This window comes from Heterodontus francisci, chromosome 12 (assembly GCF_036365525.1).
Source record: "Heterodontus francisci isolate sHetFra1 chromosome 12, sHetFra1.hap1, whole genome shotgun sequence".
Classification (NCBI taxonomy): Eukaryota; Metazoa; Chordata; class Chondrichthyes; order Heterodontiformes; family Heterodontidae; genus Heterodontus; species Heterodontus francisci.
Window position 1 is genome coordinate 93006444 of NC_090382.1, and position 13079 is coordinate 93019522.

Below are 13079 nucleotides of genomic sequence, written 5' to 3' on the forward strand. Positions count from 1 at the left end.
ATAAACATCACAATTCCACTGCTATACATTTGGAATCACATTGGGCTGAACTTTATAGAGGCCTCAACGTCAGGATCTGTGGTTGGTGGGGGCATGAGGATTGCCCTGGATGAGACTTGCCATGGACCTCGTTGCCAGCAGGGCCTGTCCCTATCTGGCCGGAGGTGGCGGGGCCTCGAGGCGGTCCCCTGCCGCTCGGTGACAGGATCATAATTTAAATATTCTAATTCATTAACTTGCGCCTTCAAATTCCTGTGCGGGGAAATAAGGCGCAAAATCTGTGGGGTGGGGGGAGGAGGTAAGCTTCTCAGTGCAGGAGGCATGGAAGCAGGGTAAAACAGTTCTAATTGATGGAGGAATGGTAGGAAGGGGTAAAGTTAAAAGTTTGTGAACTTTCTTGGTGGGGTGGGGGGGGGAAGGTCAGGTACACAAGATAATTTTTTTTGTAGGGGAGAGGGCAAGGCATGAGTGTATTGTTAATGGGGGACAGTGGGAGGGGGCTGGAAACATGTATGCTATATTTAAATTCAGTTTTATTACCCTTTCCCTTTAATTCCCTTTTATTTCTCTTTAAACATTTTAATTAAATGTAAGGGCTGGAAGCCCGTTAAAAATGGTGCCGGCGCCTGCGCATTGGCGCCAGATGCTGTTGTTGGGGATGGTTCGCCCACCCCCCCCCACCAAGTCATCGGGTGGGAGAGGGGGTAGGCGGTCTGCCCTGGCCCTGTAAATGAGCTGCCGCGTAAAATATAGTGGTGGCTCCATGGAGTAAAACCCGGGCATACGAGCTGCTTTCTTTTATGGCCGTTTTTCCAGAACGTTGTCTGTGTCATATAATTACATTACGTTATAAGTGCACCTTTGCTAACAAGTAAGAAATTTGGCTTGGATATAAATTGGTTAGTCTAGAGTACAATCTTGCAGAGAGTAACTAAACATTTTGTAATTGAATAATACATGCAGTAACAACCACTCAATGTTTTGCAGAAAAGCTTTTTGTTAACAGTTATCTTGTCAGAGCCGAACTGCAATCAACAGTGATAGACTGAGATTGTAGATATAAGTGAACTTAAGAGAATCACTTTATTGGAGGAACTGAAGGGTGCTCTTTATTTCTAATTGTGTTTATGTAATTTTGTCACTAGCTTTGGTGAGCAAATGACATTTCGTCCATGAGATATTCTGTTGCTTCTGCATTTTAGAATCCAGGACCTAGTTTAACAGCCTGTCAAGATAAATAAACTAGTCTTGGCTACCTACCTTTAATCTCTCTGTCCTTTTCTGCCCCACTCAGCTTTTGTGATTTACATGCCTCTTCTGAAGTACTATCTGCAACATCCTATAAAATTCTCCTGATTTGGAGATCACTGCCCTTTTTTTGGCTGCCCTGTCTTCAGACACATTTTACAAGCAGATGAAGAAGTTGCACAAACATTGATCACAGGGTTAAATTGTCTTGTAACAACAGCAGTGTGAGAAATGGTCCATCTTCTTATTGCTGATTTTTCTATTGTTTCACCTCAATATCCACAATAACAATCCTCTCCTTGCGTTTTATGGTTTATTGGATGAATTTGCACTCCTGACACAGTGTGAATCCACAGAGGTTATCTGACAAGGTCCATCTACCACCCCGTGACATGATGTATCTAGCTCTATTCTGTCAACAAAAGTAATTCGCTTTGACATTGCATACTATTTTGCTTGCTAGCTAGCTAATATAGTTGTGCTGCTCTCTATTGGTGTTTGTATGCTAAACTACTTTATTTATAGGGAGAAATCTGTTTTAAAATCAGATTGTCTTTTGATGGAATTAGATTGGCTATACACTTTATATTCAGCTTAATTGCCCCCATGTCAATAATTATGTTAAATATCTGTGGTGTAATATGTCGGTGTCTATCCCTGGCTTTTAGTCCCATTAATTTCTCCAGTATTTTTGCTTTACTAATGTTATTTACTTTAAGTTCTCCATTTTTATTAGAACCTTGGTTCCCCACTATTTTCAGTATGTTCTTTGTGTCTTCCACTGTGAGGACAAACACAAAATATTTGTTCAACATCTCTGCCATTTCCTTACTCCCCATTATAATTTTTTCTGTCTCTGCCTCTAAGGGACCCTACTTTACTTTTGCTAATCTCTTCCTTTTTATATTCTTGCAAAAGCTCTTAGAATCATATTTTTTTACATTTCAAAATAGGTTACTCTCATATTCTATTTTCTCCTTTATCAATTTCTTGGTCGTCCTTTGTTGATTTTTAAAACCATTCCAATCCTCAGCTTACTATTCTTTTTGACAACATTGTAAGCCTCTTTTTAATCTAATACTGTCATTAGCATCTCTAATTAGCCCTGTACCACATTTGCAGTAGAATTTTTAATTCCTCAAGAGAATGTAGACTCTTTGAGGATTCAGAATTATTTATTTAAATGTTTGCCATTGGTTATCTCCTGTCATACCTTTCAATTTAATTCCCCAATCTACCAACTCACACCCTCAAGCCTCTGTATTGAATATGTACTTAAAGGAAACATTTGAAAGCTATAGTGAAAGAGCAGGGGAGTGGGACTAATTGGATAGTCATGCAGGTATGAAGGGCCAAATGGCCTCCTTTTGTGTTGTAGTATTCTATTCTATATATTACCCTATATTAAAAAGTATTGTGAAAAAGATATATACAATACGAGAATGCTTTTGAATGAAGTGCGATGGAGCTTTGCTTCTGTCATAATCATTATAGTGTAACACTGAGGGATGAAGTTACATGAAAATTCTGGCAGCAGCAACATTAAAAAAAAAAATCAGATGTCCTAAAAATCTTCTTTCTTTTTCTTTTGGGCCTCCTTATCTCGAGAGACAATGGATACGCGCCTGGAGGTGGTCAGTGGTTTGTGAAGCAGCGCCTGGAGTGGCTATAAAGGCCAATTCTGGAAATTCCTAAAAATCTACTGAACAAAAAAGTGTGTGTGAATGACTATTAAGATAATAGTCATAATATTTATATAGGGTAATATATAGAATAGAATACTACAACACAAAAGGAGGCCATTTGGCCCTTCATACCTGCATGACTATCCAATTAGTCCCACTCCCCTGCTCTTTCACTATAGCTTTCAAATGTTTCCTTTAAGTACATAATCAATACAGAGGCTTGAGGGCGTGAGTTGGTAGATTGGGGAATTAAATTGAAAGGTATGACAGGAGATAACCAATGGCAAACATTTAAATAAATAAAAATGTATTTGAAAACCCTGATGTGACACCAAGATTGCAGACATAGATGTAAATCATGGCGATTAGTGGATGTTGTCAGGATCTTGAAAACATCTATTCCAAAATGCAATTTGACAACATGAGAAACAAATTTGGGCTGGTAACTAGATATTGCACAAGTATTCTGTGCTTTAGATAACAAATGCTAGAAATTTTGATGTCCTTGCTGTGCTTCTAGGAGTTTGGTAGATTGAGACCCCAGCTACGTGTAACTAGAAATGCAACTAAAACATATTTTCAAGGAAGGTTCACCAAACTAATTCCTGGGCTGGAGGGATTATCTTATGAGGAAGGATTAAATAGACTGGGCCTTTATTCTCTGGAGTTTAGAACAGTGAGAGGTGATGTCATTCAAATATACAAAATTCTTACAGGGCTCGACAGGGTGGATGCAGGAAGGATTTTTCCCCTGGCTGGGGAGTCCAGAACCAGGGGACACTGACTCAGAATAAGGGATAGGCCATTTAGGACTGAGATGAGGAATTCCTTCACTCAGAGGGTGGTGGTGGTGAATCTTTAGAATTCTCTGCCCCAGAGGGCTGTGGAGGCTCAGTCGTTGAGTATGTTCAAGATTGAGATCGATAGATTTCTAGATATTAAAAACATCAAGGGTATGGGGATAGGGCAGGAAAATAGTGTTGAAGTAGAAGATCAGCAATTATCTCATTGAATGGTGGAGCAGGCTTGAAGGGCTGAATGGCCTACTCCTGCTCCTATTTCTTGTATTCTTGTGTATGCTTGGGGTGGGTGCATCTTACCAGTAAGGGTGTTTCCATCCACTTGGATGGAGGCCCAGAATGTTGCAGCAGCATCATGCCACTCCAACGGAATATCCAGTCTTCAGCTCCTCTGGGAGTTATATGGTATTTTCTTGCATGGAATTATTCAGGCAGTTAAAGTTTTGGGGCCCCAGCAGGACAACTGAGAGCTGCAACCTTTTAAGGACGAAATTCCTGAAGTAGCCCAGGAGTCCACTAAGACATGTTCCAGTGGCATTGATCTGGCAGTGGAAGATCTTCCTGTGGCCTGCTACTGGAACATGACTGCATCAAAAAAATGGTGCAGGATCCCTGTGGAACTGGGTTTCCCTCCATTTTCTGGTCACAGGCAGGTGATCTGCGTAGTTCTGTGGAGGGCTCAAATGGAAGATTGGCCCACTGATATTTAAAATCAATCCATTTTTCCTCCATGTACCTGCAGAAATGCTGCTGACCTCTAGCTGGTTCCAAAACAATTAAAATCAGAAACTCACTGTGTGGTGAATCTTTTAATACGAAGCTGTGTCCTGCCAGTTGATAACATAGCACATTAGTATTCTAACATAATGTATTAATGGGGCACCCAAATAGCTACTCCTTTCTTGTCTCGGGATTCACATTTCTACAGTGCTTCTGTTCTCCTCAATTAATCATTCAACCTCACCTGATTACATTATGTGCCTAGAAAACACAAGGGACACTTGTGATTTACTGGAGTTAACTAATTCAGAGGAAAACAATTTCTCAGTAGCAGAAAAGGAGCACAGTCACCATAGGAATGGAAGATGGTATTACAGGGAATACTTGGCTTATAACATAGAAAGATCTGAAATAAAAACAAGAAATGCTGGAACCACTCAGCAGGACTGGCAGCATCTGTGAAAAGAGAAGCACAGTTAACGTTTCGGGTCAGTGACCCTTCTTCGGAACTGACAAATATTAGAAAAGTCACAGGTTATAAGCAAGTGAGGTGGGGGTGGGGCAAGAGATAACAAAGGAGAAGGTGCAGATTGGACAAGGCCACATAGCTGACCAAAAGATCATGGAGCAAAGGCAAACAATATGTTAATGGTGTGTTGAAAGACAAAGCATTAGTACAGATTAGGTGTTAACGGACTGAGTGTGACCGCTTTGCGGAACATCTCCGCTCAGTCCGCAAGCAGGACCCCAAGCTTCCGGTTGCTTGCCATTTCAACACTCCCCACTGCTCTCATGCTCACATCTCTGTCCTGGGATTGCTGCAATGTTCCAGTGAACATCAACGCAAGCTTGAGGAACAGCATCTCATCTACCAATTAGGCACACTACAGCCTGCCGGACTGAACATTGAGTTCAATAATTTCAGAGCATGACAGCCCCCCATTTTACTTACATTTTCAATTTTTTTTTCATTTTTCATAATCCTTTTGTTTGCATTTATTTCATTTCATCTTAGCTTGTTCAGTTTGCTTACCCACTGTTTTTTTTCAGGTTTGCACTTGCTGCTGTTCAATATTCAGTCCGTTAACACCTAATCTGTACTAATGCTTTGTCTTTCAACACACCATTAACATATTGTTTGCCTTTGCTCCATCACCATTTGGTCAGCTATGTGGCCTTGTCCAATCTACACCTTCTCCTTTGTTATCTCTTGCCCCACCCCCACCTCACTTGCTTGTAACCTGTGACTTTTCTAATATTTGCCAGTTCCGAAGAAGGGTCACTGACCCGAAACGTTAACTCTGCTTCTCTTTTCACAGATGCTGCCAGACCTGCTGAGTGGTTTCACCATTTCTTGTTTTTATTTCAGATTTCCAGCATCTGCAGTATTTTGCTTTTATTATAGAAAGATATGACTTGTTTGTTAAAAAGTGTGATTGGGCTTCCCCACCCAAAATTCCAAAATCTTTGTTACACTTTGCCTGTGACAGTAAATACAGTATGAATCATGCAAAAATGTTAACGAATAAACCAGTGTAAGTGCTGCATTTGTTTAACGTGGGCATACTTTATTGAGCCACAGGTTCCACTTCTGCAATGGCCCCTATATCCAGTGAGAATTACTAAGTGCTGTCTTGTCCACCAATCTCCTCATGAAGGATGCACACATCCTGTTTGTTCCACTCCCTGCACCTTGTATTGCCCCAGTTTCAAATGAACAAGAACCGGAAATGTGCTATTAATAAAGCATCAGGTCACGTCTCCTCCATCTTTTTCAGCTCCTTATAGGTATCAAATGTAACTTATTTTAATTCTTGCAATTGTAGGTAGATTTCTTGCACTTAAAAATAAAATGCTGTGCATTTTCCACCCTGTTTCTTTTTTGCTCAATCTCAAATCTTAAAACAAACTAAATATTTTATTACCTAGCCAGAATAATATTTGATTGTTTTTAGTTGGGGTCATGAAGAAAGCGTAAGTAAGTTGGCAGGATCCAGGGCAATGTAAAATGCATCTGGAGTGTTGGCAAGAGCAGCCTTCATGAGCTGAATGAACATTTCTCATTCCATAACTTCCTTATTTAATACTTGACTGATTTTGTGAATCATTTGACTTGGGTTTTACATGTTTTCCTGAAATCTTATCCCCATATGTCTTCCCTGAACTTCTTTAATTCTCTTGTTTCAAATCCTTGCTGCTGAAAAGGCAGAGGTGTTCACCTGTTGCGAGACTCTCATCAAGCTACCTTTAGCCAATTGCAGAGGCATGATTTATCAGCTGATCAAGATATCGCTGCTTGGTTTACCTTCTCTGTTGCATGGACACTGCACTCCCTTCATCCAGTGTCTCCCTCTTCAGCACAAATCAGATTGTGAATTGAATGGAATGGGAATTAAAGCTACTTCTGCCTATTCCATGCAGTAACCATTAGAGCATCAATGATCTGCACCATTGGGCTGCAGACTTAACAGAGCTACTCTTAACTCGAATGAAAATAGCACAATTTATAATACATCTCAAATATCACATTTTCCCACAGCTCCTGTCTACAAAACCTTAAATCCTGTTGTCGCATTTTTATCACTTTTCTTCCATTATAAGTCCCTATATCCACATTTCGAACAGAAACTGCCAATGTAATTGCACCTTCCCATCAGTGCTGGTGCTGTAGTACGTCAGTTTTGCATCTTACAGTTCCTTAGCTTCAACTACAGAGAAACTTCAAAAGTTTCATCTGATTGCCCGAGTTTTACCAATTAACTATAAATAATAATATACAATCAAAGTATTATTTACAAATTAGGACAGGATCTATGACTGCAAGATAGGAACTGAATTATATCTGCACTCAATTATCCCCAACCTCTGGCCTCAGTTCATTCAAAGACTATAACTGGTCCTGAGCTCCTTCGCCATATACAATACCACTGCAGGTTACATACAAATTAAAAACAGAAACAGGCCATTCAGAACCAACGAGCCCATGTTGGTATTCACCCTCCACATGAGCAGTAATCCTAATCCATCTGTCCACTCTTTTGCCATGTTCCTTTATTATCCTTTCCTTCACCACCTAGCTAGCCTATTCTTAAATGATGACATGATCCCTACTTGGTAATAAGAATATTTAATAGTGATGCACAATAATTCATTCAGTGGAGGTGTCTGTGTTACATTTCATAGGGGAGGTGGACTAGGGCTAACAGCCACTCTTCTTGGCAAATAAGTAATGGAGTTAGCTGAAGTAATTCTGAGGTGTCCGCTGCCATTACTGACATGGGGGTGAGTGATGCTTCTCTTTGAACCACACTATGGCATTCTGGGAACATCCATTGGATAACACTGGAATTCTAGGAAACCAAAGCTCTCAGGCAACCAGGAAAAGGAACTGTCCCAGATAAATATAGAAAGGTACCAGGAAGGTTATAAAACGGTTCATTGATCAGTGTGGAACATTGATGGATTTGGCTAACTTGTTTGGGAAATTGACAATGTGATCCATAACAAAGCCTTGTAAGCAGACATCAAAGTCAGATTTTTTTAATTGTGATGAATTAATGAAAAAATGCTGGCAATAAGCAGCAGGCAAAAAGTTCTCATCAGAATGAATGGAAATTGCCTTTCAAAATTAATTGACAAATTGGAAGTGCCTCACACAACTTTGAGGATGGAAGCTGGAAACACTGAGCTGAATTTTCCTAGCCCTATGGCGATGGGCTGGGAGGCAGGAGGGCTAGTAATACGGCAGGGGAAGGTGTCTCTGGCAGCCTCCCAGCAGTTTGCAGGGAAGGGCCATCCTTTGTGTCTGCTCCGTGGCCCATGGAGGGGCTTACCCTCGGTGATGGCCAGCCCCTGCGGCTATGTCACCACAATCCCCCATCCCTGCCCCCTGCGTCCGATCGCCGGGTCTGCCTGCCTGGCCTCAGCATTGAGGCACCCTCTCCTTCATCTTGCAGTCTCAGGAGTGGCCACTGCTAGTGCTGGTGCTGCTAAGGCTGCTGAGCTGCTAGTCTTCTGATTGGGTCCTCAATTAGACGGCAGCACCAGCAGCAACCTGTTAATTGGCAGTTGCTGACAAAATGCCACACCAGGGTCCCGCCGCCCACTGGCACAGGGTCAGCTCCCACTTTCAGCCTCGGTGGTGGGACTTCTCACCATCCAAAAGCAGAATTCAGACTATTGTTTGTCTTCGTGAAATTTGAAGTATAAAAACCCATCTCTTGCCACTCCTCACTGTTTGAGAGTCAAGAGACAGCTTTCACAATTGGCAAGAAAGAAATAGTCAGGCCAGAATGGTTCAATGAGAAGGCAGTTAAGCAAGCTGAACAAAAGGCCAAAAGCAGAACAATGCTTATGAGTTGTAATTTTGAGGTTAAAAGTTCAAAGTTAAACTAAGAAGAGGAAAATGTGTTAAGTGTATCATTCTATAATCAAATGTTCCAGTCTCTGATCATAGTGTGAAAGCCTTAGACTATGGGATGAACGGTGAGTTCATTGACAAGTGGGGAATCCGCTCCAGTGGGTTACCACCTAGACGATGAACTTTAAAATTCTCCACATTGTTTGGTCTCATACGTTTCATGTATTTAGAGTGCATACTGGAAGTTCTAAAAGTATATTCCATACGCAACGAATCTGTTGTACCACCTATACCATTACTTTACATGCTTTTCATGACTTGTTTGAGTGTGAGTGTGACAGTGAGTGTAGCTGCTATTTTTCACATGGGTGGCAGTAAAACTTTGAGCAACTTTGCTGCTGTTCACAGGCAGAATTGAGACACCTATCATTCTTCATGGGTATTAACGAGTGGACGTAAATTCTGCTACACTTCAAAGTGAAGCAAATCTTTCATTTAATCTGCTCAAATATAATTGTTGTTTTTAAATCAATTCTGCCTACTTACCAAATGTATTATTACATTATCATTTACTTTCACATTCCTGCTTCACAATCTTACTTACTGTTCACATTATCTAAAACAGCTGCGAGGCAATGAGGGGAACCTGGAAGAAGTAATGTCTTATTAATGAGCTAATTACATCTAAACATACTTTGTCAAGGTAAGCGTAGCTCCAGACTTTTCCATCGGAGAAAACTCGGGATATAACCCTGCCCTGTTCATCGAACTCGCTTTTCTCACTCATCGCACCACGTTGAACTCCAATTACTTTCCCACTAGAAGAATAGGAGACGTTAACTGCAGCTAGACCACTGCTTGGGAGCCAGATTGTGGGGCGACCCAATGTATCATAAATAATCCTCAATGTGAATTTTCGATGGTCATCATAAATCTTCTCTGTCCGGGAATTACGATCAAAATCAATGGAAAGCAAGTTTCGTCCATGCACCTGTATAAAATTAAAGAACCACAATCATAAATGTCTCTCTCTTTACTTAAAACAGACCATGTGTGGGATTACTGGGGCAATTTATTTCATTTTAATTATAATGGCTTATGCCTGGCGTAGATGATTGAATTTTGTGCCTTTGCCAATATAGAAGAAAGCTTTCAAATGACATTATCATCAATATGATTTAAGTGATTGCAATCTGGCATGAGTTCAAAGAAACTGCAATGCATTCAGCCTTTGCTAATGAGCATGAACACCATGATTAACAATTTAATCATTAATTTTTCTCCAAAGTTCTTTCATATGAAATTTTAAAGAAATTGCACCTTGTTTTCTTCACAGCTTTTGGAAAAAAAAGCCTTGCGTGCATTATGCCTCAAGGATCAGAAGAAAATTATTTTCTGTAAGTTTGAAACATGGAGACATAAAGTAACATGGCAGAGATACAAGACACCAAAGGTCTTGAAGAAGTAATTTTGTTATCGAAAGGAAGTAAATTGCGATCATATCACTATTTTGTTTTGCTGTTTAAAAAAGAAATTGCTCTCATAGCAGCCACGGTGTGCTGAGTAGAAAATGGGTTTGCACTTGTGATTCCTCTTAAGGGAGAAATGAAAGAATGAGCCAATGCCTGATGCTCCTTTGCAGCTACTAGTGGCCAAATCACAGAATCAAAAGGTTTACAAACATACGAACAAACGAATTAGGAGCAGAAGTCGGCCATTTGGCCCCTCTAGCCTACTCCGTCATTCAATAAGATCATGGTTGACCTGTTTGTATCTCGAATTCACATTCCCATCTACCCCCGATAACCTTTGATTCCCTTGCCTAACAAGAATCTATCTACCCCTGCCTTAAAATTATTCAATGACCCTGCCTCCACCACCTTCTGAGGCAGAGAGTTCCAAAGTCTCACAACTCTCTGAGAGAAAAAAATTCTCCTCATCTCTGTCCTAAAAGGGCGACCCCTAATTTTAAAACAGTGCCCCCTAGTTCTGGACTCCCCTTCAAGAGGAAACATCCTTTCCACATCCACCTTGTCAAGACTGTTCAGGATCTTATATACTTTAATCAAGTCTCCCCTCACTCTTCTAAACTGAAGTGAGAACAAGCACAGTTTGTTTCTATTCCCTGTACTTGTTCAGGGCTTGTTGTTTGGTATGGGGGCCATGAATAAAGCACTAATGACCAGAAGGGTGAAATGCATTAATATTTGAGTTAAGTGGAAAAGGGGCTGACCACTCACTAGTGCCCATTTGACACTACTGCTCAAGGCAAATTACGCCCTCCACCCTCCCAAGAGTACATGGGGCTGACTTTAGTGTCCTGTATTCCCATCTACAACTGTATTTGGGTGAGGATGGAACTGACCAGCATGGATCTGTTGCAATGAATAGCCTGTTTCTGTGTTGTAAATACTATGTAAAATCAGTTTCATCAGATTTTGATCCTGATCCAATTTCTGATCAGGCCTGTAGTAAGGCATCTAAATTCAGATTTAAAGCAGGCAGAACCTCATTGGTACATTCAACTGGAGGCAGGGAAGGATGCTGCTCCATTTTGGTTCCTGTGGCCATGCTGGATGCCAGGTTTCCAGCATACCCAGGAAACATGACAGGAAGGGATCTTTGGTGGCTTGTTCAGGTGAGAGGGTCTTCAAATAGCCCAAGATGTGGTAGTGCCCATTCATCGACCAATCATGTTAATGTTTTAAATTTACTTCCTGCTGGTATTTGAGTTTAAATGAGCTTTTATGCTAGTTGTTTTTAATAACTTTGTTTTCTGGCCCCAGTAGCCTTTCCTGACACCAATGGGTTTGCCAATGGTGGAATCATCTTAGTTGTTATGCTTGGAAGAAGTGGATGACTAGAGGGATGCCAAGCAGGTTAGGTTGCTTGAAATGTACTCTGTGCCTATCTGCGGACACCCACACACTCGTGCCTGCAGATTAAGCCGAAATTAGCTCCGATGAAGTTGTGAAAGTAGAACAAGACGTCATTGCCAGTACATGCAAATGCTCTACTACGGCTATGATGAATGGTTCTTCAGACACATTTCAATAACAGCGCATCATGTTTATATGCATGAAAGAAGGCATGCCAGGGCAATGAACAGCGAGCATTGCCTGATTGATATCTTGTCAGCTGCAGCCACCAACCATTTCTGTGGGTTCCACCACACCTCCCTGCCAATGACTGTAGGGATCTGTTTTCTCAGGGTCTGGCTTAGTGGAGAGTTAGCTGCTGTGCTGTGCCATCTGCATTAAGGACATATGGCTACCATATAAAACAATGCTGGCATATCAGGGAAAACAGTGGCCTGAAGCTTGGCAGCATTTCCTTACAGGAATGCTGCAATGCTATAGGTGCCTAAAAGGCACATGCATTCCAAAAGTCATTAAAAAAAATGAAACACTCAAGCCACGCTACAAAGGCTAAATGGCTTTTGATCCCTACAATTTATGATGAACATGTTTATAATGAACTACCCGAAGCTTCCTTCCAAACACGGTCACTTTTCCTTTGGTCTGTTCCTTCCTGAGGCGCCATTCAATTGAGTTCAGTCCATTTTCCACTGGTAGAGTGATATTGCGCCGTCCAACAGTTGGACTTATAGTCCCCGCGAGAATATGAGGTTCACTGTAAAAGCTGACACCCATTCCATTGGCGTACATCACTCGAAGGGTGCCATTGTTGCAAAGCTGATAACTGTTCCTCACTTGATCTGGTGGGAGAATTACAGCAATAATAAGAAAGCTGCTCACTTTGATAAATGCCAATTAACATTTTGAATACAGCTGGTTACAGAAGGCATACAATGGCACTGGTGGTTTCCTAAATAAATCAAGTGACATTGAACACATATAACCTGAAGCCTACCAGGCAAGTAAATTATGCAAGCATGATTCAGTGCTGGTATTTCTTTACCTATAAACCTTGCAGTCTAATTTATATCACACACCATGTGAAGATGTTTTTTGAGTGACTCAATATTTCATTTTTTTTTCTGGCAATGATCCTTCAAATATTTTCCTCAGTTTCAAATAAAGACAAGCATTGTTGTGTCAAAATAAAGGAATTTTACTACATAAGGAACAATGATCAGTTCATAACCAAACCTAGGCTGGACAATGTTGAGAGACAGTATGAGATTCTAATTGCACAGAAAGAATGGATTCAAGGCATCCAAATTGTATAGACTATTAATAAAATTAAAATAAAAGTAGTTCAATAGTATTATCAAATCATATTTGCATTGCATGCTCAAGCCCA

The 13079-nt window shown here is 40.8% G+C and overlaps 1 protein-coding gene across 17 annotated transcripts in view; it reads right to left on the reverse strand.

Moving 5' to 3' along the window:
• Window positions 1-13079, reverse strand: part of LOC137375999 (teneurin-2-like) — an 812476-nt gene that overhangs the window by 10835 nt on the left and 788562 nt on the right. For all 17 annotated transcript variants that reach the window (XM_068043888.1, XM_068043886.1, XM_068043879.1 and 14 more), the window contains 2 exons: window positions 12296-12531; window positions 9508-9804 (listed from right to left, as the gene is read on the reverse strand). In XM_068043888.1, the coding sequence (XP_067899989.1) occupies window positions 9508-9804; window positions 12296-12531 (533 nt within the window). The remainder of the gene's footprint in view (window positions 1-9507; window positions 9805-12295; window positions 12532-13079) is intronic.